The sequence below is a fragment of the Ceratotherium simum genome, chromosome 25, assembly GCF_057802395.1.
Source record: "Ceratotherium simum simum isolate JZ-2026a chromosome 25, ASM5780239v1, whole genome shotgun sequence".
Taxonomy (NCBI): Eukaryota; Metazoa; Chordata; class Mammalia; order Perissodactyla; family Rhinocerotidae; genus Ceratotherium; species Ceratotherium simum.
In genome coordinates this window covers 39,077,485-39,101,907 of record NC_141924.1, presented here as the reverse complement: position 1 = coordinate 39,101,907, position 24,423 = coordinate 39,077,485, and the positions used below count along the sequence as shown (strand labels likewise).

The 24,423-nt window shown below is 35.7% G+C and overlaps 1 protein-coding gene across 3 annotated transcripts in view; it reads right to left on the bottom strand.

Moving 5' to 3' along the window:
• Positions 1–24,423, bottom strand: part of PPFIA2 (PPFI scaffold protein A2) — a 466,644-nt gene that overhangs the window by 20,617 nt on the left and 421,604 nt on the right. For 2 of the 3 annotated variants that reach the window (XM_087449132.1, XM_087449134.1), the window contains exons 22-25: positions 20,255–20,336; positions 16,377–16,577; positions 4,641–4,834; positions 779–876 (exon numbers count right to left, since the gene is read on the bottom strand). In XM_087449132.1, coding sequence (XP_087305258.1) covers positions 779–876; positions 4,641–4,834; positions 16,377–16,577; positions 20,255–20,336 — 575 coding nt within the window. Of the gene's footprint in view, positions 1–778; positions 877–4,640; positions 4,835–6,996; positions 7,027–8,515; positions 8,579–16,376; positions 16,578–20,254; positions 20,337–24,423 lie in introns of all 3 variants that reach the window. The other variant, XM_014796194.2, reaches the window with a different exon arrangement.

The window sequence follows — 24,423 nt, the reverse complement described above, 5'->3', positions numbered from 1 at the left end:
CAATTAAATTTTTCTTCGACAAGAATAATAAAAATTAAGTGGTCTCCAACAAGTATAGGATCTAACATATCGTTCCTTTTAAGCCATTCTTTCCCCTATATATAAAGGTACTTCTCAACATTTAGAAGGTTAATTGTGAAACAGAGCACTTTTCTAATAAATCTGTAGTAGGCAGTGTCTTGTCATTCAAATCAAACATTTTTGTACATAAAATGGTTGAAGCAATTAGCAATGCTTCTAAAATCATTCCTAGCTAAAATTATAAGTGGAGTAGTCTCAGTTATAGGAGGAAAATCCCTATATAATTTCTACATAAAATCTTTATTTAATCTCTATAACTGTATTACAAAAATAAAATTTCTGGGCACTGAAATAAAATTCAAATGATATAAACCAAAGATAAACTACTAAAAATAAATTATATACCGTGTTTCTCTGAGTCATAATGAGAACGTTCTATTAAAAGTTTGACAAAAATATCTCCTTGGAGGCATCTTTAAGACAAACAGAATGTATAATTAATAGGTTCAGAGGTATAACTCTCAATTTTAAAAAAATCAAGAATATGCCCCAAATGAGATATTTACCTTATTATGTCATGATATCCTTTTCTGTGCTTGAATCAGAAAAGTAATGAAAAAGAAATGGTGACACTATTCCGGCTGAATGCTTATGTTACTTAGTGACTGTTGTGACACATACAGCATTTTAGGTTCATAAAAGTGAAAGCTAAAAACCTCAAAGAAAAGGCATTTGATATGAAAGCAAGTCACATTACCTTTTATTTCATGTTGGCTTGCTTCTCGTCGTCTTTCTAGTTCTTTTCTGTCATAATTCAACCGTTTTAAGCACATAATTCCATACTGTAAACTTGTTCTGTTATTTTTTTAAAAAAAGAAAATATATTGAATTTACTCAGCAGATGAAGAATGTTCTTTGATTAAGCATATTCAACACTATGCATTACTTATTAGGGCAACAGGTTAATAAATTACATCTGTAATTAAATGCTTTAGTATTGGAGGGAAATAAAAGTATAGTTATTCTAAGCACACAATGTTTCTAAAGTAAAAAAAATTATTTTCAAAATAAGAAAACCATAGTCTTGAAAATAATCGTGGATCACATTGTTTATTCCTATGTCTTTGTCTGTCATTAGGTATTTAACATTATTTGCATACAAATGAACATTTTATTCATTTGAAAAGAATTTAAAGAGTCACTATTATGGAGACAGGAAGGAATTTATAAGAAACGGATACTCTTTTCTTAAGCTGAGGAGAAAAATAATATAAAAACATGAATAAGTTAAGTGTAAGATAGAGAACCACACACCAAAATGAACAGCCACCGACTCTAAGTGATACAAAAGTATGTGAGAGGAACAAGTCAGCAGACATTGAAATTCTGTGTGGAAAGAATATTGTGGACGAGCAGAAAACTGACTGATCCTTGAAGAATCAGGTAGCAGGGAAAAGGTTATTAAAGAAAATGGAGCACCACGGACATAGGACTGCCAATGAAATTTTAAATGTGTGGTGACAGGGAGACACACTGTTCAGAGTTGAAAATCCATGCTGGGAAGTCAGAAGGAACATGATTACATGTGGAGAATGGCGCTACATTAAGGAAAGCTTGTGTTCAGTGTAGTGTGGATACATCCAGGTGGTAGAGAATTACTGGACAATTTTCACAGGAGAAAGAAATGACAACAAAAATTTTTGGTTTAAGGAAGAATAATCTGGTAGCAAAGTAGGAGATGGGGAAAATAGGTAATCCTACGGGACAAGGAAATCAATTACAGGGTCATTGCTGCCAAAATGAGGGTCACAATAAGGACAATTGTCATGAGCATGAAAAAAAAAAACATCCAAAAACCAGAGAAAGAAAGCGTAAGACGTGGTGATATTAGATATAAAGGATGTGGAAGAGGGTAACAGGAACAAAGAATTTCTAGGCTTCGAGAGTGAAGAGCATTGATTATTAAGTGATTTCTTAAGTGTTCAGAAATATACACAAATTTAGTCATACACACTGGCCAGTTTACACGTAAGTGCTGGATGCATTTCTAATCCCTGCATTTTAATAATGACAATGTTGAGTTCAAATATTTCAGAATCAGAGGAAAATGGGGAGAAATCTGCATTAAGTGGGTGTTATGGGCTGAATTGTGTTCCCCAAAGTTCATATGTTGAAGTCCTAACCCCTAGTACTTCAGAATGTGACTATATTTTGAGATAGGGTTTTCAAGGAGGTAATTAAGTTAAAATAAGGCCATTAGAGTAGGTCTTTATCCAGTTTGACTGCTGTCCTTATAAGAAGAGGAACTTTGGACACAGAGAAATCAGGGAAACGCACACACACAGGAAAAACTACGTGAGAATACAGCGAGAAGGTGGCCATCTGCAAGCCGAGGAGAAGAAACCAATCCTGCTGACACCTTGATCTTGGATTTCTAGATTCCAGAACTAAACAACAGAAATAAATTTCTGTTGTTTAAGCACTCCCGTCTGTGGTATTTTGTTATGGTAGCCCCAGCAAATTAATTCAGTGGGATACCAGATAATACTGATATAATAGCCATCATAGACATTAGGCAGCTTGAGGTAAAACCAATGCCTCTTGGCAAATTTCTGCCAAGTTTTTATATATAATATAAAATTGTGCTATAAAGTGGATATATATTATTACTACAAGGTCTGTCAGATGGAAAGCGGGGCTGTGAAGACAATGGGATGCAGTATGCAGTCAGTTACTACCAGCTGTAAAAGTCAGAGCTAAGCACAACATCAGGATGAAGAAGAAAACTTGATCATTGTATTAATCCTTTCTATTATAATAATAAAGCGATTAAAAGTTGATCTAGTGAAGAATGGGAAACAGGCACAAGTGTGTCATCAGAATTTCTAGTATTCAAAAGTCTAATGCAACCACACAGTTTGAGGGCCTAAACATTCAGTGACAGGGACCTCACTACCTTACAGTGTGTCTACCATAGGGCAATTGAGAGCGACACAAAGTTGTTTTTTCTATTGAACATAAATCCCTCACCCTAGTATCTACACCAATCGGAACTAGAAAAGTACACGTTCAACAGAGCAAACGTTATTCTTCCATCATATAATGATATTAAAACATAAAACTTATCTAAAGTCTTCCCTTATTCAAGCTAAATGTCTTTAATTTCTTCAACCTTTCCACTAGACATTTTCTGCTTTATTAATAAGATTTTTGTGTGTGTCTGTGAGGAAGATCAGCCCTGAGCTAACATCCATTCCAATTGTCCTCTTTTTTTTTTAATCGCTGAGGAAGACTGGCCTGGGGCTAACATCCTTGCCCATCTTCCTTCACTTTATATGGGATGCCACCACAGCATAGCCTGACAAGCGGTGCATCGGTGTGGGCCCGGGATCCGAACCGAGGCCGCCAGCAGCGGAGCGTACGCACTTAACCACCAGGCTATGCAGCCAGCCCCATTAATAATATTTTAATGTCCATAAATTAATACAGTTTCTTATTGTCATCTCACCATATGGTAGGACTTTTATTTTGCCTGCCAATAAACACAATCTAAATATGCTCTGTCAAGCCATTAACCAAAACTGAGATTTTTGTGTCCACTATAAATCACACCTTTTTTCACCTGAACTGCCTTTAAATCATAGACTCCCCATCCAACATTTTAACGGTCTTTAAAAACTGTTGTTATATTTATCTCTACTGAATTTAATCCAACAGTGTCAACAACTGTATTAAGATTCAAAATATCTCCATAAGTTTAATCGAAGAGCCCCAATTATTCTCTCTTTATCCTAAATTTATGTCATCAACATATCTGATTTTTATACCATTTTCACTTCAGTCACTAGTTAAATATTAGACAGGATGTGACCAAATAGAGTTTCCCAAGCCAAAATTATCTAGATTTATATTTATAATTTATCATTATAATCAACTATATACAAACAATCATAATTCAACTGAATTTTTCATATAACCTACAAAGATATCATGCTACAAAATAACATTTATGACATGGTATTATAATAAGCCTTTTTTACCCCCTAGATGGTAAACAACTGGAAAAAAGAGGTTGTATTTTATTTACTTGTATCCTTACAGCTGTCTCATAACCCATTCAGTATTTTTCTGCAAATCAACACACAAATAAGCAAAAGCACTAGAAGATTTATACAAAATCAAAAAAGACAAAAATGTTCTTCAGAAAATTCCTTCTCAAAATTTTTTTCTAGTCTATCCCTAAATTATATAATTTATAACCACATATATTCATAGATTTGAAACTGACAATTTTATTCTTAATAAATAATTTTCTAATATAAAAACATACACAGATAGAAATCACAAACATGGAATTTCCTAAAGATATGGGGGAAAAAGATTTACACTGTATGAGACTTTTGTACGTGTATAGTTCTGTAAACTTTGGGTACATAATATGCACACAGCTCTAATTTAGATAGTCCTTGCAATTTGCTGCATGAAAATAGGTTGCCAAGTAGATGTACACAAATGTTTCAAATAGCACATATTCTCTATTTCCTAAACGTCTCCTTTTTTTCTAGTAATATATACATCATTTATTGTTTCACTTTAATTACTCTTTGGAAGAAACCTACCGATGGAAACTATCCACCATTTTTAAATGGACACGGAGATCTTTTTTTGTTAGGTGATCTAACATTCTTGCATCTACCAGGCATTCCATAAAATAGCTTCTGTATTGAGGTAACCCCAGGCTGGGAAGCCATTCATTTCCAATCCACTCGTGGTTCATATCTCCATATGCCAGGGTCTGTAGAAAAACCGGACACTAGAATTGTTTTATAGCAGTCAAGTTTCTTAGCCAATAAAATGAGATGGTAATTGGAGGATATTACCTATGATTTTAACTGATATTTAATTATTGTGATGTATGGAAACAAAGCAGAAATAATATTTAGCCTCTAAGTACTTGATTTACTTCGGTATGAAATGGAACTCTGGGTATATGTATCAAGGTACTTTCCTATAGGAAACAATTGTATTCACTTTGTATTCTCAAAAGCAAATTACATTTTATCCAAATATTTATTTTAAAAAGAAATCAGAATTCATGGTATAATACAAATGCTGAGCCTAGAGTCTCTCTTTGTATGAATAGTTTAATTTAATTAACTAATTAATTAATTTATTTTTTGTGAGGAAGATTAGCCCTGAGCTAACACCTGTTGCCAATCCTCTTTTTGCTGAGGAAGATTGGCCCTGGGCTAACATCCATGCCCGTCTTCCTCTACTTTATGTGGGACGCCACCACAGCATGGCTTGATGAGCTCTACGTCGGTCTGCGCCTGGGATCCGAACCTGTGAACCCCGGGCCGCCAGAAGCGGAGCAGGCGAACTTAACCACTTCACCACCGGGCTGGCCCCTAATTTAATTTATTTTTATCCATCAGCTACTACTCGACCACTTCCTTCATTTCAACGCCAAATCTTGATGTGAAATGTAATAGCAAATCTTGATGTGAAAATAGAAACCTCAGTAAACAAATAGAGAAAGGAGTAACACAGAATGCTGACAATGTGGACATTGCTGTTACCGAATAAAGCATGCAGGCAGTATTCCACTAAAGATCAATGGAAAGAACCAGTCTTTTCTAGAAATCAATCAATATAGACTCTATTCTTAAAGAAGCAGAGCATGATTAAAAAACTGAGACAATCTAATTCTTTGTTATAGCAATATGAACTTACCTTACCAAACACTGTTCAGACAGCCAAAACTGAAATCTAAATCAACCATCACCTCTAACCCAATTTTTCAAAAGGACTATTACTCTTCATGAATTTTGTAAAGAGTATAAATAGACAGTGTTTTCTACTTAGTTCTTTATCATACGACAAATTCACAATTGTAATTATAACATGTATTTCTAGTGAAAATCTAGGTGCTTCCCTTCTTTTGTGTGTTCTTAAAAATGATAAAATTCTTACCAAAGTCAAAACCTAATGCTAACATAATTTACTGAATGTTTCATTATAGGTCCTAGTAATAACTACCAAAGTTTTCCTTAGTGTAAAAGGTTTGAAATACATTGAATTTAACACATTTATTCTTTCAGTTATACAACATGTAGAAATGTTGAAACAATGCACAGCTTCCTTGCAAACATATAACCTCGTTCAAGGCACAGAGGCTTCTCTCATATTGCCATCTCAATACACGGGAGTGACCTCTGACTTACAGTCCCAATGCTGACACATGTCCTTCCAACCCCAATCTTCACACGCTTTCCATTATACTTTAAAAGATAAGTGATTCCAAATAAGTTTTTTTTTTTTTTTTTTTGTGAGGGAGATCAGCCCTGACCTAACATCTGTGCTAATCCTCCTCTTTTTGCTGAGGAAGACCGGCTCTGAACTAACATCTATTGCCAATCCTCCTCCTTTTTTTTCTTCCCCAAAGCCCCAGTAGATAGTTGTACGTCATAGCTGCACATCCTTCTAGTTGCTGTATGTGGGACGTGGCCTCAGCATGGCCGGAGAAGCCGTGCATCGGTGCGCGCCCAGGATCCGAACCCGGGCCGCCAGCAGCAGAGCGCGTGCACTTGACCGCTAAGCCACCGGGCCGGCCCAACCAAATAAGTTTTTTTTTTTTATCCTCCCCTCTGCTTATATCCAACTTGAATGATTCCTGACTAAATATATTCAGGGGCGATTTCAGAGAAATTTAAGTTATGGTTCATTCTTTTGAAGAAGAAAGGAAATTACCCTTTCAAAAGAGGCCAGGTATAATATGATAATCATCTTCTTTGCAAAATATGGTGATTTAAACAGACATATATAGTATTAAATGTAATAAATTTAAATATACATATTAGCCTAATCTTAAACTTTTAAGTGAAGATTTATAATACTATGACATACAACAGCTTGTTACTTTATATCCTCAAAGCCTGCTAAATAACATTGTCTTAAAGCACATGAATATCCTACCTGGGCCCAGCTTCCTTCCTCAGATTCTTTCTGTGTTAGCAGCAAGGAATGATTAATAAAGCAGATAAACATAAATTAATCTTAAATGAGTACAGAAAATTTTTTCTAGCAGAAGCAAAATTGTTATTGAAAATGTTAATTATGACACAGGCAGATAAATACACAGATTCTTAGATCCACAGTAATCAATTTAGCAGTTCAAGGGCAACTCCACAGTTTCTAATTAATTCTAATTAAATTCACACACATATGACATGGGATTCTCATGATACATTTGATCTGGTTATTCCAAATCTTTTTTAATTCTTAAAAGTGTGTAATTTTCCAAATGTAATGAGTTATAATAAAAATTTCTGATTATGTATATACAAATATACAATACACAAATGTAAATAAATATATATACACACAATGGAAAAATCTTATATAAAGTAAAATTAAAGAAAAAAAATAATTATATTCCTCTAACAAAGATTTCAATAATAGCCAATAACAAACAAAACTAAACAAGACAAAAGCCAAACACAAAAAACTAAACTAGAAATGTAATTAGTACATGACATTGGCATTGTTATCCATCATAAACTTCTAGATAATCAATTTTTCATATACGAATAAAACTGAAAGGACAGTAAATTATAAAGAAGTTCCTGAGAATAAAATGCCCAACATTTTTACTTTACATGAAAAGACGACTATATATAATATTATAATTTTTTTTGTGAGGAAGATCAGCCCTGAGCTAACATCGATGCCAATCCTCCTCTTTTCTCCTGCGGAAGATTAGCCCTGGGCTAACATCTGTGCCCATCTTCCTCTACTTTATATGGGATGCTGCCACAGCATGGCTTGACAAGCGGTGCGACCATGCGTGCCCAGGATCCGAGCCTGCGAAACCCGGGCCGCCAGAGCGGAGCGTGCGCACTTAACCGCTATGCCACAGGGCTGGCCCCATATAATATTATATTGTTAAGAGCTGACAATTATAATCTCAGTCACCAAGAAGTTCTGTAAACACGTGCTTTTTTTTTTTTGATCAAGTTCTGTACCTGAGATGGTAAAGCACAAGAAGTTAGATGATTGTATTAAAAATAAGTATTCAATCTAAACTTTTCTATTACAAGTTTAATAGGGTTTGGTAACATGTATTACCTGTGAATATGCCCATCACTAAGTGAAATTTGTTACCAAAAATTTCCAATGTTGCAAAATGCATAAATAATAATAATTTAATAAATTTTATTAAATTCTTGATTATTGTCTGCATATTACAAACTCTTATGATATTAACCACATTATGACAATCTAGCACTGCTTCATTTAAAAATGTCCAAGTGCAATAAAATAAAACTATAGTAAAATACGTCAATACTACGTTAATAAAAAATGTCAGTTATCATTGCATATCACTGTGTAAACATATCCCATTACTCAGATCTATCACAAACAAAATAGCTTTTTCATCCAAATAGTAGCAAAATAACTTTTCTTCATGTTCAACCAAGCTGTAAAGACTAACCGTTTTTGCTGGAGCTGCAAGGTTTTCCATTTCTTCATGGGTCACCCAAACGTTGCCTGAAGGCTAGGGAGGAGGCCCAGAGGGAGGCGGTGGGATCCACGGGAGGGAAGCAGTGGTAAAGAAGAAAGGCAGCGCCACTGTAAGTTAACGGCACCACAGCAACACGACAGCGCTCCTGCCTCTACAGCATGCACGAGACAGCATTGCTGGTTTGCTCATAGCTCCCTTTTTCTTCTACTTAAAAAGATTAAATAGAAAGAGGCATGCTGTGAAGCTCATGTGGGATAGATTTGAAATGATATTTCTGTGGTTTTTAATCAGGAAAAAGGTTTAATCAAAATTTGCATTTCCAAGGTATGTGGCTATTGGATCCATTTTTTATAATCATGGAGAAGTGATTAAATTTGATCTGTAGAAGAATGCATTTTTTTTCTTCAGAAAACAAAGGCACATGTACTTTGTTCTGTTTTTACCAATATTTCATTCACAAAATTTTGATTCTTCAATGTCCTTAGAAAGAGAAAATTGGTTGTCAATACCAATATCAGCTTTTCCCAAATTTTTTCCTTTTACAGTTCAGCAAATATGTTGTTTCCCTGCATTCTTATAGATGAAAAGGAAGTGAAATGCTATGTTTTATTTAATAAAAAGTATTTTTTCCAGCCTCACTAAATACTGTCAGAAATTATCGTAGGTTTCCCAATTCTTCAGCAGCATCCTATTCCAGTATAGAGAAGAACAAGAAATAAAAGGAAATTTTCCCTCTAGCAGGCACTATTCTATAATGAAGTCTCATTTGCTTTCTAAGTAAAATAACTCATGATATTTGTTCTATACATTGAATAATGCGCAACTTCTAAACCAAAGTCCACTTAGTAACATATAGATCAGGCATATCGTTGATGGTAATGGCCACTGGGAACCACTTCCCATCAAATTCCACCATTTCACTGGAAAATCTTTACGAACATTGCAAGCTTGCCCAAGTACATCAATCCTATATTTACAAAAGAATTTACAACCGATGTCTTGCTTGTTACTTGCTTTGGAAAGGGTCTAGTTTTAAAGAAGTGGAAGTAGTGAAGTTGATACCCCAAGACAAGCCACCACCATAATTCTTTCTGGCCTTTTCTACTGTTCACATAGCGCCATGTTTGACTTTTCCTCTATTATAAATAACACAATTTAATATAATTTAAGAAGTAACTACATATAAACTAAATTGATGAATATAATTTGATATAAGAGAAATCTCATATATAGGAGAATTACTCATATGTATAGTTGAGTAACAAAAGGGAGTTTAGAAGTAAATATTCATAGTTATGAGTAATTCACATAGGCATAAAAATCCCCAAGGATAGGCATCATATATATGAATAGAATTCTCATTCTCCTACTGTTTTGGAATTTAAAGTATATCTGAATTTTTTCATATAAGACAAAACTGTGCACACCTGTAAAATATATTTAGAATTCAGGAGACTTCCATGTCATTAAAAGCGTCTCTCCTCTACTCCCATCTTCTGGGAATGGTGCTCATTATAAACAGAAAGTTGCATATGACTATATGAATCATTAAACCATTTTGGAAAGCAAAAGAAATTGCTGTTTTTGACTTTATGAGGAGTGTACTATGCTAAAAAGGACTTTACAGTCATCCATCACTTTACACCCAGTGATCACAGTGCTTTGCCTGAGTGGCTGTACCGTTTGTTCAAAGTGAGCTTCAGTGATGGCTACCTGAGAGGAAATTCATTTAAGCTAGTCTTATTTTACAATGATTTCTGTAGCCTCTGCTTTGAAAGTGAATCCATATAATGATCTCCCTCCTTCTATAAGAAACTTGACCAGTATTATCTCAGACTGGAATACACACATGTAATCTCTTTCACAGACTGTCTTCAATTGTGTATTTGCCAGTCTATCACCATCATCTGGGATAGGCAAAAGTGATGGAAGCTATGGTTTCATCTGTATCTTTACGTGCAAAATGAGTGCATGTCTGGAGCAATTTTCTAAAGTATGGTTGGCCAACTTACCTAATTTTTATGTTAGTTGTTCACCTTCCATCTGCAGTTTTACTTGTGAGGAACACTTCCTGCTCTAGAATCTTTTGAAGTAACCCATAAAATAGCTTCTATACAACCCAATCAATTACATGTTAGTCGAGGTTTTAACAAGTTTATCTTATAAGCAAGCTCACATGTAGTAAAGTCAATTATTCAGACTTCTTTCTTTTCACCACCAGTTTAAGGGATGGAACTTTCATCTAAGTCATAAAGTGGTGATTTAGAACATGAGAGTTTCGGTGAAGAACATATCTCAGAGAATGGAGAGAGGTTTTGAGCAACCAAAGGACGTAAGGACACTGGTGCCTTGGGTCCGAGGGTAAAGAGAGTGCAAAAAGTAGATTGGAAAAGCATATAGGACAAGCATCACATGATCTGAGAGCCACTGAAAATCACCTACTCACTGCCTTTGGCAGTGCATGTTGCCACCCCTGGTATGTGAGCTGGAGAAGGCAAACAGTAGTCATTTTTTGTGGATGATACCATCTAAGAGATGATTTCTAAAATTTTGAACTATCTGGAAATTTACCAACTTATAATCAAGAGGCTTGAGTTCTGGCAAGGCCACTTCTCAGTAACTACCCTAGGACATTTCCTAAATTTCTCTAAATTTTAGATCCTGTATCTAGTGAGTGGACTAAAACTACATACTTCATGCTAGAAAAAATATTGAAAAGTTTAAATTGTGATATAATATACTGTGATATAGAGCTGGGACTAGGATGAGGCAAGTGAGGTGCCAAGGGGGCTGAAATTAAGGAAGCGGTCCCTTTCAGGGTCCTGCAAGTGCAAGGTCGGCCCCTGAGAGTGAGCGCCTCCTCACATCTGTGTTTGAGGGGCCTCGCCTCGTCTCACCTTAGGCCAGACGGAGCAGAATAATTAGACAGTATTTGCAAATGAAAACTAGCAGGAAAATTCCTAAAGGATGGTAAGGATTAAAACACTTACCTAATTAAATCATTCAGGAGAGAGTCATGACATAAAAATAAATATGAAAATGAGTTTAAGGAATAACTCATAAAATTGATTAGGGGAAAATAATTAATTCTCTTGCTGTCAGAAATATAAAATAAGTAAAGCAGCCAGACCCCAGAATAATCCTAAGCCTTACCTAGCTGGAAGTAACTTCTCTTACCACCTAGGTCATTTCGAAGCAGTTTTTACTTTATAATTGAATTACAAAGTAAATTAACTTGAAATTTACTTTTCACATTCAAAATGGCCTAGATCCACATTTCTCTGTTATCTGAATTTATGTTTCTCGTTATGAGAAATATTTCTCATTATAATAAGACAAGTATTTATACAATTATACCTCACTCTATTTGCACTAAAGGTTGAGGCTCTGAGGTCGGTAATAACGAAAAGGGAAACCAAAGCAGACTACAAGAACGCTGTAAAAAAGAAGAAAAACTGGCAGAGTGTAGGAGGCAGGAGAGCGTCCTTGTTAGGAGCACGGACTCTGGGGCAAAACCACACGGAAGTGTGACCTTAGACAAGTCACTTCACTTCTGTGCATGTCAGTTTTTCCCATCGGTAAAGCAGATATAATAAAAGTACCTATCTTACAGTGTTGCAAGGCTTAAATGAATTATAACATGTAACATACTTAAAACAGGGCCTGACACTTCCTAAGTACTCCCCTGATGTTGGCTATTAGTACAATTTCATCAGAAATTTTGCTAAGCAATCTCTACCCAAGCAAATCTCTAGTTTAATAAATGCTATTTCCCCAGTAACTGTGCTGATTGATGTCTATCGTATGCCTTACATTTCTGCTCAAATTTGCTGAATTACATGTTCCCAAGTCTATTTATTTCTACTGCACTATTTTTTAATTAGGCAATTTAACTAAATATTACATGAAACAAAAAGTAAAAGAAATTTGGCTCAAGTATGAACACAAAGTTGAATTATTTGGAAAGACCAGATAAAGGCAAACCTTAAAACACACTGTCAGTGAGATACAACTTTGTCAAAGTCTGGGGAAGAAATTGTAAATGTCCAGGAGGAGGATTCTGCACTCAGATAGCTTTCTGAGTATCTCCAAGTTATCACTTTAAAAAGAAACTCAAACTAGAAAAATTAAAGAAGTTTTATAGATGAGGTTTACCAAAGAAAAATCATGGGAAACTCCAGGCCCTGGAGTTGTACTCAAAGAAAAGTCTTGGGTATTTCATCTAAATTTGCAAGTGCCTGAACATTTACATATTTTTACTTAAGATAAAATATTTAAGGAATGTACTTATTCTTTAAGATATCCCTCTTTAACCAAATATTTAAATTAACTGATACCCCCATCCCTATTCTTTAGGAAAGAGGCCTTCTACAGTGACAGTAGTTTAGTAAGAAGGAACAGAAAGCTGGAGGATCAGGGCTGGCCCTCCTTTTGGTGGGTAGTCCAGCCCATTTCATCTAGACAGGGAAGGAGGCAGAATCAGACAGAAGGTCTGTTCAGGGAAAAAAAAAAAAAGCCTAAATGCCTTGTCTTTTTTTCTTGAGAACTTGAGTGAATGAACAAGATACACCTGACTTAGGAACCCAAACCCCCAAACTCAACATACAGAAAAACTTGTATCATTGAAACTAATTGCAGTGTTCTGGGAAACATGATAACATTTCTTTTTTAAAAAAAAACAAACCTGCTTTTGTATTTTCAAAGTGTGAATCCTAGTATACAATTTTAGGTGATGACTTCAGGATGTTTTAATCTTCACTTTAGGTAGTGGATTCATTACTAGAAATTTACATTTTTTTTTTTTGCAAAGCAAATCATATTTGAAATATGCTAAAAATGAGTTAATACCTCCATGTAGATGGAGTAAAAAAAGAAAAAGCACTCAGTAGATTATTTTTAAAGCAAATAAACACAATTTATCTCTTACATAATTGCATCAATATATGGCAAAAGGCATATATCCTCTGTGAATAAAGAGCTTTTATACATTAGTAAATATATGAATACTCCTATAATGCTATAGAAAAATGGGAAAGGTTATGAATATGTAATTTATTTAAATACTAAATCAATAAGCATATGAAAAAAATTAACTTTACTAGTAATTTTAAAAATGTAACTTTAAGCAATGTGATAATCAGTGTTGACAACAGGGAAGGGAAAAGGCTACACGATGCAATTTGGCAATTAAGATTTAAAAGCAGTAAGAATATAAATGCCCTATACACAAATATTGCTATGGAAATAACCACAGTTTATTCAACAATATAACTATACACATATCCACTACGGTATTGTAAATGAAATGAAAATTGTTAAATAAGCAAATGTCCAATATTAGGGATTTGGTTAAATAAATTATAATATTTCCATGAAGGAAGTATGCAGCAATTAAAAATGATATTACAATTGCATGTTTAAATAAAATGAGAAAAATGTTCATGCTCTATTACTAAATTTTAAAAGTACAAAATAATATATTACATGATATAATCTTTATAAGAAGATAAAGGAAATAGACTAGAAAGGTCTCTATCAAAAAGTTAATAATGAAAAAAATTATTAATTTTTAATAATTAACAATATATTACCTCTCTTTCAAAATGTTAATTCTTTTTTGAAAGCTTATTCAACCAGAAATGATTTTTTCTTCCTTGAATTCCACAGCACTTGGCTTCTATCTCACATTCAGGAGTTATATCTCCTACTAAACCTAGTGGTGAACACATCTTACTTCCCTTACTATAGTCTCCCTCTCTGAAGTCAGGGCATCCATATCTCATATCCTCTGTCATGGTGGATAGAGTGATTTGTACAATCACCATTTTTAAGATGAATATTTACTATCTACAATTTGCCAGGCACTGAGTTAAGGCCTGGGGACTATGGAAAACCTGATAATATCCTTGCTTGTCCTCGTGTGGGATAAAACAAGAAGAGAAAATTATAAAATGGTTTTTATAAGTTTACAGAATGGTAACAAAGAGTGGAAGCAGACCCAGACTTTGGGGCTTTGTAGAGGAAGGACATTCAGGAATCATTAGGTGAAGGATGAATTGGCAAAGGATGGTGACCCCTGGAGTGGAAGAATTTCTAGGCAGAGGAAAGAGCAACTGAAAAAGCTCATAATCAAACAAGAGGATACAAGTTTAGGAAATGAAAGTAGTTCCGTGTTGTTGGAATCCTGACCTGAAGAAATAAAGCCTTTGAGGGGAACTGAGACGAGATCATGAAGAGTCTCAGAAGCTCTCTTCACATTTGACTGTTCTTGAAACAACTGAGTATACTCTTACCTTTAATAGTTTGTGATTTAAGTTCCTTCTTTTTTTTGATCATTTTTTTGACATTTTTCTAAAAATGTCAGTTTAGACATTTTTAGAAAAATAGTTCTTAATTATTCTATTTTCTATTAAGAAATGGATTAGAATACTAAATAGAAATAATAAAGTCTATTCTTTTTTCAATTTGAAGTTGGGACTTCAAATGCTCTTAATTTTGAAAGATTAGGAATTTTAAATATTTTTGTTTGCATTTGCTCTCGGGAGGAGAGTATTGATATAAACCTGTCATGATACTTCTCTCTCAGTGGGACATTATTCAGGAAACTCGTCATCAGATCTGAATTCCGTTTACAGTAACTATTTTAACGGCTTGTTCAGTTTTTATTTTAAACATATTCTGAGTTATTTTTTAGCTTCAGTAATACTTCAGCTATAGTACGCAACATTGATATACGTTTTTAGATGTTATACATAAGAGTTTGTTAAATTATACATTTTTTCCTACATGTTATTTAGGGAGAATTTAAAATGGAATTATACAAGAAAGATAAAAGTTCTTTTAAATTTCACCTTGTATTTCTGGCACTAGAATCTAGTATACTGGGAAGGAATATAAGGGTAGATACAATAAAAATGAAACAGATTCTCTAAAACTGTTTAAGACAGTTAGAATGTATAGACATTCTTGTATAGACAGTTGTCTATACAATGTATAGACAGTTAACTGTATAGAAAGTTATACTTAAGTTAGTTTTGTGCCTGAAACCTGTGATAAAGTAATATCACTTTTCTATCTTTTACCCATTACTCAAATTTACCTCATTCTTTCCTATTTTATTATTCTGAATAAGACATGGGACCAGAGAAATCCAGTTAACATCAGAAATCATATCCTTTAGCAGTACAAGCTATAATTCAGAAATGGACTAAAGAAAGAATGAATATTATTTGGGAGTTTTTCTTAGTGTTTCAATTTGTCATCTGGTATGCCTTTTAAAAGACATTTTGTTCTTTCCTAATATTAGAACAGGGGAAAAATCACTAGAGGAATAGGGATTTATAAATGAGAATCAAACAAATTTTGAAGGAAGGTATTTCACTTGGCATTTATAAAACATCAAATATCTGTGTACTTTCATAATTATGAAAACTGTTTTAAGAAGCAGTGAGTTAAGCATTGCATCTTCAGAAAGCACTAATGCCTACAGCTCATCTCCTGAGATGTTGGATTACATTAAAAGGAAAAAAAAGGAACATCCTGAAAAAGAGTAAAGTTGAGGTCATGTTGCTTGGAAGGAAAATCAAAACTGTATCTAGAGTCTAGCTCAAAAGTCTATGTTGGTTGCAGCCTTTCAAGTCTCATAAAAATCACAGCTCCTCAATTGAAAACCTATTAAAAGTAGTAACAAGGTTAATGAAGAGCAAGCTAAATTTCTTTAGAATAATTCATGCTGGCATTGAAATGTGTGCTGTCACAATTTCACCCGTGGACTTAGAGATTCTGCTGTCTGCCCAGCACCTGGGGAAGGAAGGAGCACAAATTGACTCACAGTTCTGGATGTTGGAGGAGCTGAAGGACTTGTTAGGGAAACCATCTCCTGGATTGCTAATCGGAGCTTTAAGCGATGCAGAGGATTGCTGATCCCAATTTCTCTCTGAATCTCAGTGTCTGATAAAGCAGACATGATGGCACCACTCTTCACGTTGGCTCGGCAGGCTGCCACGTACCAAGCAGGCATTCCCAACCAGAGCTGTTCGACGGGAAAAAAAAATACATACACAGATTATAATAATAGTTAACATTTTAGCATCTTTTATGTGCTAGGCATTATTTTAAGTACCTTACATGTATGAACTCATTTATTGCCACAATCCCATGAGATAGATGCTATTATTATTTTCCCCAGAGGAGATAGAGGCACAAAGACATTAAGTAATTTATTCAAAAATACCAGCTAAGCAGTGACGGAAATAAAGATTTGAAATTGAGTCTCCAGAGTCTGAAATTTAACAACTAATTTACATTATTAGGGATAAAAATAATAGCTGCACAGCACCAAATCCCACCCTGGGACAAGAAGAACAGCTACGAGCCGAATTTGGTAAAGGCTCAGTCAACATTTGTTTAATTAGTGACTTCAATTTATAATTCTCCTTTGGAATTCTGAGTGCAGAGAAATTCTGTCACGGAAAGAGACAGCTCTGCCACCTGCAGCCATGAGATTTTCATCAAAGGCGGAGTGTAGCTAAGCCACCTTTCCAATCTACCTACCTACACTGTGTGACAGTGGTGTGAACTTAATTAGATGCTATATATGAATATACTTTTGGGGGAATGAAATGATGTGCTAATGGAAGAGACTGAAGTTATAAACATCTGTAAAACTTCGGCTAAAGAGAATAACAAAATGAATAATGCATTAGAAATTAGGGATTCTGATTTTCCAACTCTGCTGTGAGGCTCTGGAAAGACAACTGAATCACTAGACCCGTGAGCACAGAACAGTGTCTGGCACACGTCTTAAGCACTGGGTAAATGCCAACTCACACGCATTGTGCTGTAGCACCTGAATTAAATAGACTTAAGAAAGGAATATTCTCTCCATTTTCCCCCATCATTAGCTGTGAGGAAGAAGCAGGGCACACGGAAGTGAGCAATTTAAACCTTGTTCTTTAAATTTTCTTTGTCGATATGAATAGATTGAGCAAAAGGAGAGAGACATTGAGAGTAAGGGAGAGAGTAAGAGAAAGAAAAACGATAAATCATCAGAATACAATGCCAAGAGCTCTGGACCAAGAATCAGAAGGCCTGGGCTCTAATTCCTTCCCTGTCATTGGTGAGCCATGGAACTCCTCTAAATGTCAGCTTTATTTTGCTCATTTGTAAAAGGAAGCGATCCAGCTTTATTGTTTCTAAGGAATTGTGTTAGGCAGCTTCTAAGAGGGCTCTCAATGATCTCCACCTTCTGATATCCCTGCCCTGTGCAGTCCTCTTCCTCTGAGTTTGGGCTGGACCCTGTGACTTATTTTAACAAATGATAGACTATGATACAAGTGATGGGATGTCACTTTCCAGATTAGGTTACAAAAAGACTGTGGCTTCATTCCTGCTAGTCCTCTCCCCCTCTCTCCTCTCTAAGCTCTTGCTATGGGGAAAGCCAGCCGTCATGTTGTGAGTAGCCTGTGAAGATGCCCACATGTCAAGGAACAGATGTTTCTGGACAATAGCTCGCAAGGAACTTCATTATGACTGTGATCTACACAAGTCAGCTTGGAAGTGGATTCTCCCCAGGTCAAGCCTTGAGATGACTACTGCCCTGGCTGGCACCTTGCTTGCAGCCTTGTGAGAGACTTTGAATAGAGGCAGTAGCTAAGCCATGTCCAGATTCCTGAGCCACAGAAGCCATGGGAAAAATAAATGTTAAGTTTGGGGATAATTTGTTACATGGTAATAGATAACTAATACAGATATCCTTTTATTTTAAAAATTCTGCCATATTAAAAGGTTACTTGCCTCTATAGGGGAAAAAGTCAAACAAACAAAAAGCCAAACCTTTCAGTCCATGTGGCGTGGGCTGTGACCAAGATAAGAGAGAGAGGAGATCTAAGAACAGTGCCTGACTGAAGAGTTTATACTATTTTCCAGCAGGTTAGGCACAAGTAATTCACCTTACCTTGACAGACATGATTAGATATGATGGAAGATGGGACTTGATGTCTTACTTTATAAACTTAAGTTGTTCAAAATAACTAAACATCTAAAAATACCTTCATTGGGCCCTAATGATTTTCCACCTCCTTTCCTCTAAGATGCTTGGATTTCCACACTGGTAACATTACTCAAATGCTTGCCTATACATTGTTACCACTGTCATCCCTGATTAGACTTTTAAAAAGGTTTTGAAGTGGATAAACGGTGTGTGAAGCATCAGACTTACTTCTACTCATCACTCATAGCAGGCTTTGTGCTCAAGGAGGCGCTAAAGGAGGTGGACATTAAGAGCTCTCGTTCATTGGACCACCCGCTCATCCATCTTGTTTATTCTTTCTTATAATTATTTGAGTCACTTTAGGAAGCACATTAGGAGCAATTTCTGTGTGCTCAGGAGAGGTTTAATTAGCACAAACTTCACCGCCTTTCATTTCCTGGCCCTTGAATGTCAGTAAATCTGTTTTTTTAAATGAAGGATTTGTTCATCACTTGCCAAAATAGCAGCTAACACTGTCAAACTCTGGCTCATTTGATTAGAGTGAAACTGAACAAGGAACTACCATCAGTTTTGAGGGCTGCTTTCTTAAACATTGTGTCTTATAACTGATTTTTAAAATACAGTAGTTTTAAAGACATGTTTGGAAGAAGCAGCTCTGATCACTAACAAGCTAAAAATTCCCTGACTGGTAGGAGAGAATAAAGTAAAGCAAGACACAGGCTTCTTTCATTCAGTCCAAGATAAACGTAAAGCATGTTTTTATATTTATATATATAAAAGACTATATTTTAAACTAAAATGGGTTTTACTTTTCCTTATTGATTAATTTGTTAGCTCCAGATATGATATGATAATGAAGGGGGCGATTTTATAATCCCTAACCATTTAAAACAATGGGTTCTAATCGCCTCTGCGAGGCAAGAAAGCCTGTCTTATTCTTTGCCCTGACATTGGCATATCCTAGCAGGCAACATTAGGAAACTGAATGGAAGGGGCAGTGAACACTACCGATAATTGGTATGAAGGTGTCCTTTGTGGTCAAGTATGTATTTCCTTCACTGTCCCAGTTGGCTCCTGCCCCCCTCCACCCTGCTCAGGTATTACTTTTCTAGACCCCTGTGTTGTGCAGGAAATGCCGAATGTAGTTCTTGTTTCATTAAAACATTCGGTTTAGACATAGAAGAGAACACGGGGATACATCTTCTCTTGCTTCATTCCAAGTGTCTAAACCTAGATGGCCTCTAGGCTTTAGAGAATTAGGTTCAGGAATTATACTATAAGCACAGGAATGGTACTCTATGCAATTAGGTGGCAGTAATATCTTGGATAACACAGAGTGTTAACTATGGAGATGGTTATCCTCTGTAACCTGCTGATGAGGAAGGACCCTGGACTGACGGACTGGAATAGATGTTTTCTTGTAACAACAGAAATGTGGTTCAATAATTATTTCTTTTCTTACTCTAGACATGAAAAGGGTGGAATTTAGACAAACTTTCTTTTATCCTATCGGGTGCTTCCTTCTGCCACAATCATAAGCAAGCATCAGAGTAAAATCAAAATACTCATGTGTCCCCAAAAGAAGCAAATACTCCCTTTATGAGCTATTTCGGGCAACTGGAAAGCTATGACTTCAGGAACTTGTCTTCACTTGTCTCTAAAAAAACTATCAAATTAGTAGTGATTGATTTAAGGGCCTTCTGGTTTAATTCTCTTACCTCTAGCCATGCGACCACAGTGGGCCCATCCCATTGAGCAAAAGGTAATCCCTTTCTCCGAGCTTCTTCTAGAAGTTCATGCCTGAAGTATATAGCAAAGGTTATTAGTCAGGTAATATGAAAAAGATGGCTGTGATTATTTTTAATGACAATATTTAAAACAAATTAATCCTTTACAAGCTTTTGATGAGATAATACAGGATAACAGAATTCCTTCTTCCTTTGAGTAATACATGCAAATCACCCATTGATTTTATTAGGAGTGAGACATTGACATCTAAAAATAATTTTCCCCAACATTTGTTCACTAAAATTCAAACATTAAATGTTAATGGACTAAGAAACTGAATTATATTATCAGCAAATATCTTATCCCTTTGACAAGAAAATGACCCACATACACATATTCAAGATTATATTATGGGATCTAAAATGTGGCGCCTTCTGTCTGCCTTACTCGCTTCTTCTTACTATTTCAGTGGTAGAGAAAATGCCTATATATAGAGACAGAAGATAAATTTGGTCATTTTAGCCCTATTCAAGTGATGTGCTTGATTTTTGTATACTTTCTGGGCCCAGGAAGCTATCATAGGAGTTATCTCTTCATCTAGACTACAAAATTACTTCTCATTTGAGGAGAAATTGACTTTCATCACCACAAAGCAATGTAAGGAGTGAAATTCAATAGTACACTTATTTTCATTATAATCACTACTGTTTGTAATGAAAGTGAAACACCTCAATGACAACAAATGATTGTTTCTGATAAAAAAAATGTTTAGAGCCTTGACAAATTCATCTTTAATCATTGTCCCTATTACTGATCTATTTACAAAACCAATTTGAGATCATTCATTATTGACATAGCAAGTATGACATAGCAAGTGTTTTCATTGAAATTCAAATTGATATATGCCTGGCTAGGACTATACTGGAAAATATATTCTCTGTTCCTTAGTATGCTTTGATCTTACATACAAATGACAAAAATGTAGTATATTAATTGCTTTATTTGGATGTGTATCTTTCATGCTTAGGAATCTATCATTAAGATCATATATGAACTCCCGCATGAAGCATTTGATGATTTTCTACTATCAATTAATTAATGGCTCATTGTGGTGGACTATACCATGTTAAAATATATGATCAAAAATGTCTTTCAACAGGAGAACTTTCCCAACAAATGCTACCAACAAAAATGCAGTGCAAAAGAGAAGAAGGCCAAGCAAAAAACCTGAAGTTATAGCAATTGAAGAGACATGTAAATTAACTGCTGTTTATTTGAGGGGATAGCAAGGAAAGCTTGGGAAAGTTCTGCAGGTAAGCTATTCAGCACCTGGAAAAGTGAACAGCAACACTGCTGCCCTGGATCCAAAGTGAAAACTAGAGAGGCTTCCTCACTGGACTTGCTCTATCATCACCCATTCAGGCTTGCCAATGACATTCCTTCATTGCAAACCACACTCGAATGACCTCGTCTCACTGTGATGTATACATTGATAGAAATGGGCTGAGGGTCAAACAACCAACCATCAGGTACTTATTGAGTACCTGTTGGAGCTGAGCCCTGTGGAAATACAGACATGGACCCAGCTTTCTAAGAGATCCCTGGTTAGATAGAAAAAGCAAACACATGAAACTATCTGAAAACAGAGTACAACATGTACACAAATAGATGCACATTCTGAGTGTGAGGATTTTGGAAAAGGAATTAACAGCAATGCAAACAATTGGTGAAGGTTTTGTGGTAACTGAGCTGGCCTTGAAGGGAAGGTAGGAAAGAGGTGAGGACGGAGTTCCAAGCAGCATAAGCAGTAAGAGTGGAGGGGCAGAGGCGGGATTGAGTGTGGAATGTGTGTAAGAAAATTGAGAGCAGGCCTCCATAGAGCTGAAAAGCAATACTAAGAGTTGTAATGTTATATCCATTAGGGAAAGGAACACTTCCAGTTATGTAACAGGTGAATGGCATTAAAGGGAGAGAAACAAGTATACATTTATAATTGGTTTTTGCTACATTTAGTAAAAAAGCAAGTAAATGTGCACTTAATACCTAGGAAGCATGTAACATTTTCATAAGTAAATTATATGATTTGTACAAAAGCCATTTGTAAAAGTTAGAACATTTTAATTGTGAAACTTCTGACTAATACCCTAATAAAAAATGCACCACACAAGCTGGAGTGAGCCTGTTAAAACTTCAGTCAGCTAATATAACTTCTCTGCTCATAACTCTCTAATTATTCCCTGTCTCACTGAGAATAAAGGACGAAGCAGCTGTCAGGATCCACTCTATCCAGTTTATCACTCTGACTCAACTCCCATCTCACCCAGCAACACCGGTCTCCTTGCTGTTTCCTGGAAACAGACGAGGCCTCTTCCTGCATCAGAACCTTTGCAACTGCTGTTCCCTCTGTCTGGAATGCTCGTCCCCTCTATCTCCACATGGCTTACTCCCTCACTGACTTTAAATCTTTACTCAAATGTCAGCTTCTCTGAATGTCTCCTCCTCATCCTCCCATAACTCCCACCAGACGTTTCCTATCCCCATTCCTTGCTTTATTTTTTCCATGGCACTTATCTTCTAACACTGAGCGTCATTTACTCCTCAGTCCGTCATTTCCCAATAGAAAATAAGCTCAAGGAAGACCCATGTTTTCACATATTCTGTTCAGAGGTGAATCTGAAGAATCTAGAAAAAGGTCAGGCACAGAAGAGGTGCTCAGTGAGTAGCCGTGAAGGTTGAACGTGGCAGCCAGTGCTTACATTTAGGTGCTTCTTGTTTTAGTAAATTATGTCCCATAATGTATTTTTTTTTGGTCCTTTTTCTTTTTTTCTTTAGCTACTTTGTCAGAACAGCACTGATTCCAGACGATTCCAAGAGTTTGATCTCATTTGGGATCCTTGAAGGAATCTGGTTAAGAGGCAATCCAATGTGCTCAAACAGTTGTATTCTCTTTAAGAACAAAAATTTAATACTATAACCATTTGGGAAATCATTGGTCAATCTGGCCCTTGAAAAAGTTTTCTTTGTTATGTTTCAATCACAAACTCCCATAACATAATAACTTTAGTCAGAGTGTGCAAAGATAATGGAATAAGGGAGCTCAAGTCTAGTGGATTCCGCCCTTTGGTCCACGGCTGGCAGGGCTAGCTCCCCGTAGAGGCCATGAGCTGACCCATTTGAAGCTGTGGAGAAACAGGCCAGATCAGAGTGGATGCCCGGCTATTACACCAGGGCTCCAGACTAGCTTTTCCTTAACCCAAGGGCAGTATCAACTGTGTAAAGAAATGCATTGAAATTCTCAAAGCAATATTACATGTAATTCGTCTCAATTATAAAAAAAATCTGCACTACACATAATTTATAAGAGACATATATCTGGGCATATTGGCTTAAGAGAGAAGCAATGGTAGAAAAATAAAGCATTATAAAGAAAAATAAAGTATTATGGGCAATACCGTAATAATTGGAAATCACTGAGTTTAATACATGATGATTTGCTAATGGATTATTAAGGGTGGCATTAATTGTATGGGGGCATGCTTGTTCTCATCAGATATTTTGGACCTGAACTGCTCAGGAAATGCTAAATAAAAAAGTGATTTGGCACAAACAGGCATTTTGGATATGCTGGTATTCCCTGTTTGACTAGTCCAAGTGTGGAAAGGGAAAGGTATGCATTCTCTCTGTACTCCAGATTCAACCTTTCCAAAAGTCAAGTGACACCATGGTCACTTTCTCTAGTACAAATGTGAATCTGAAAATTACTGTCTTTCTATTCAGGCTGAAGAAACATTTTTGTTTTTTTTCCCCCAGGCAATCTAATAGTCAATCATCCTTTCCCAGAGGATCACTTATACATCATTTATATACTTATACATCATATAGTTATGGGCACGTATTTTTGTTTTAAGTTTTAGACTAGATTTTAGAGGACATTAGCAGCACTTCCTTTTAGAGGCAGTCTCAGGCACAGGATTGTCATTGCCTGTGGGAAACTTAAAAAAAAAAAAAGAAAGACTACCTTACAAATTGTAAGAGAAGGTCATTTTGAATCAGAAAAAATTCTGAGTTGTTGAGTATTTTCGAGAAACACATTCTCATCTCCAATGAAGAATGCTGCCAGATCCTCCAGTGGCCTCAGACTCTCTTGACATGGGTGCCC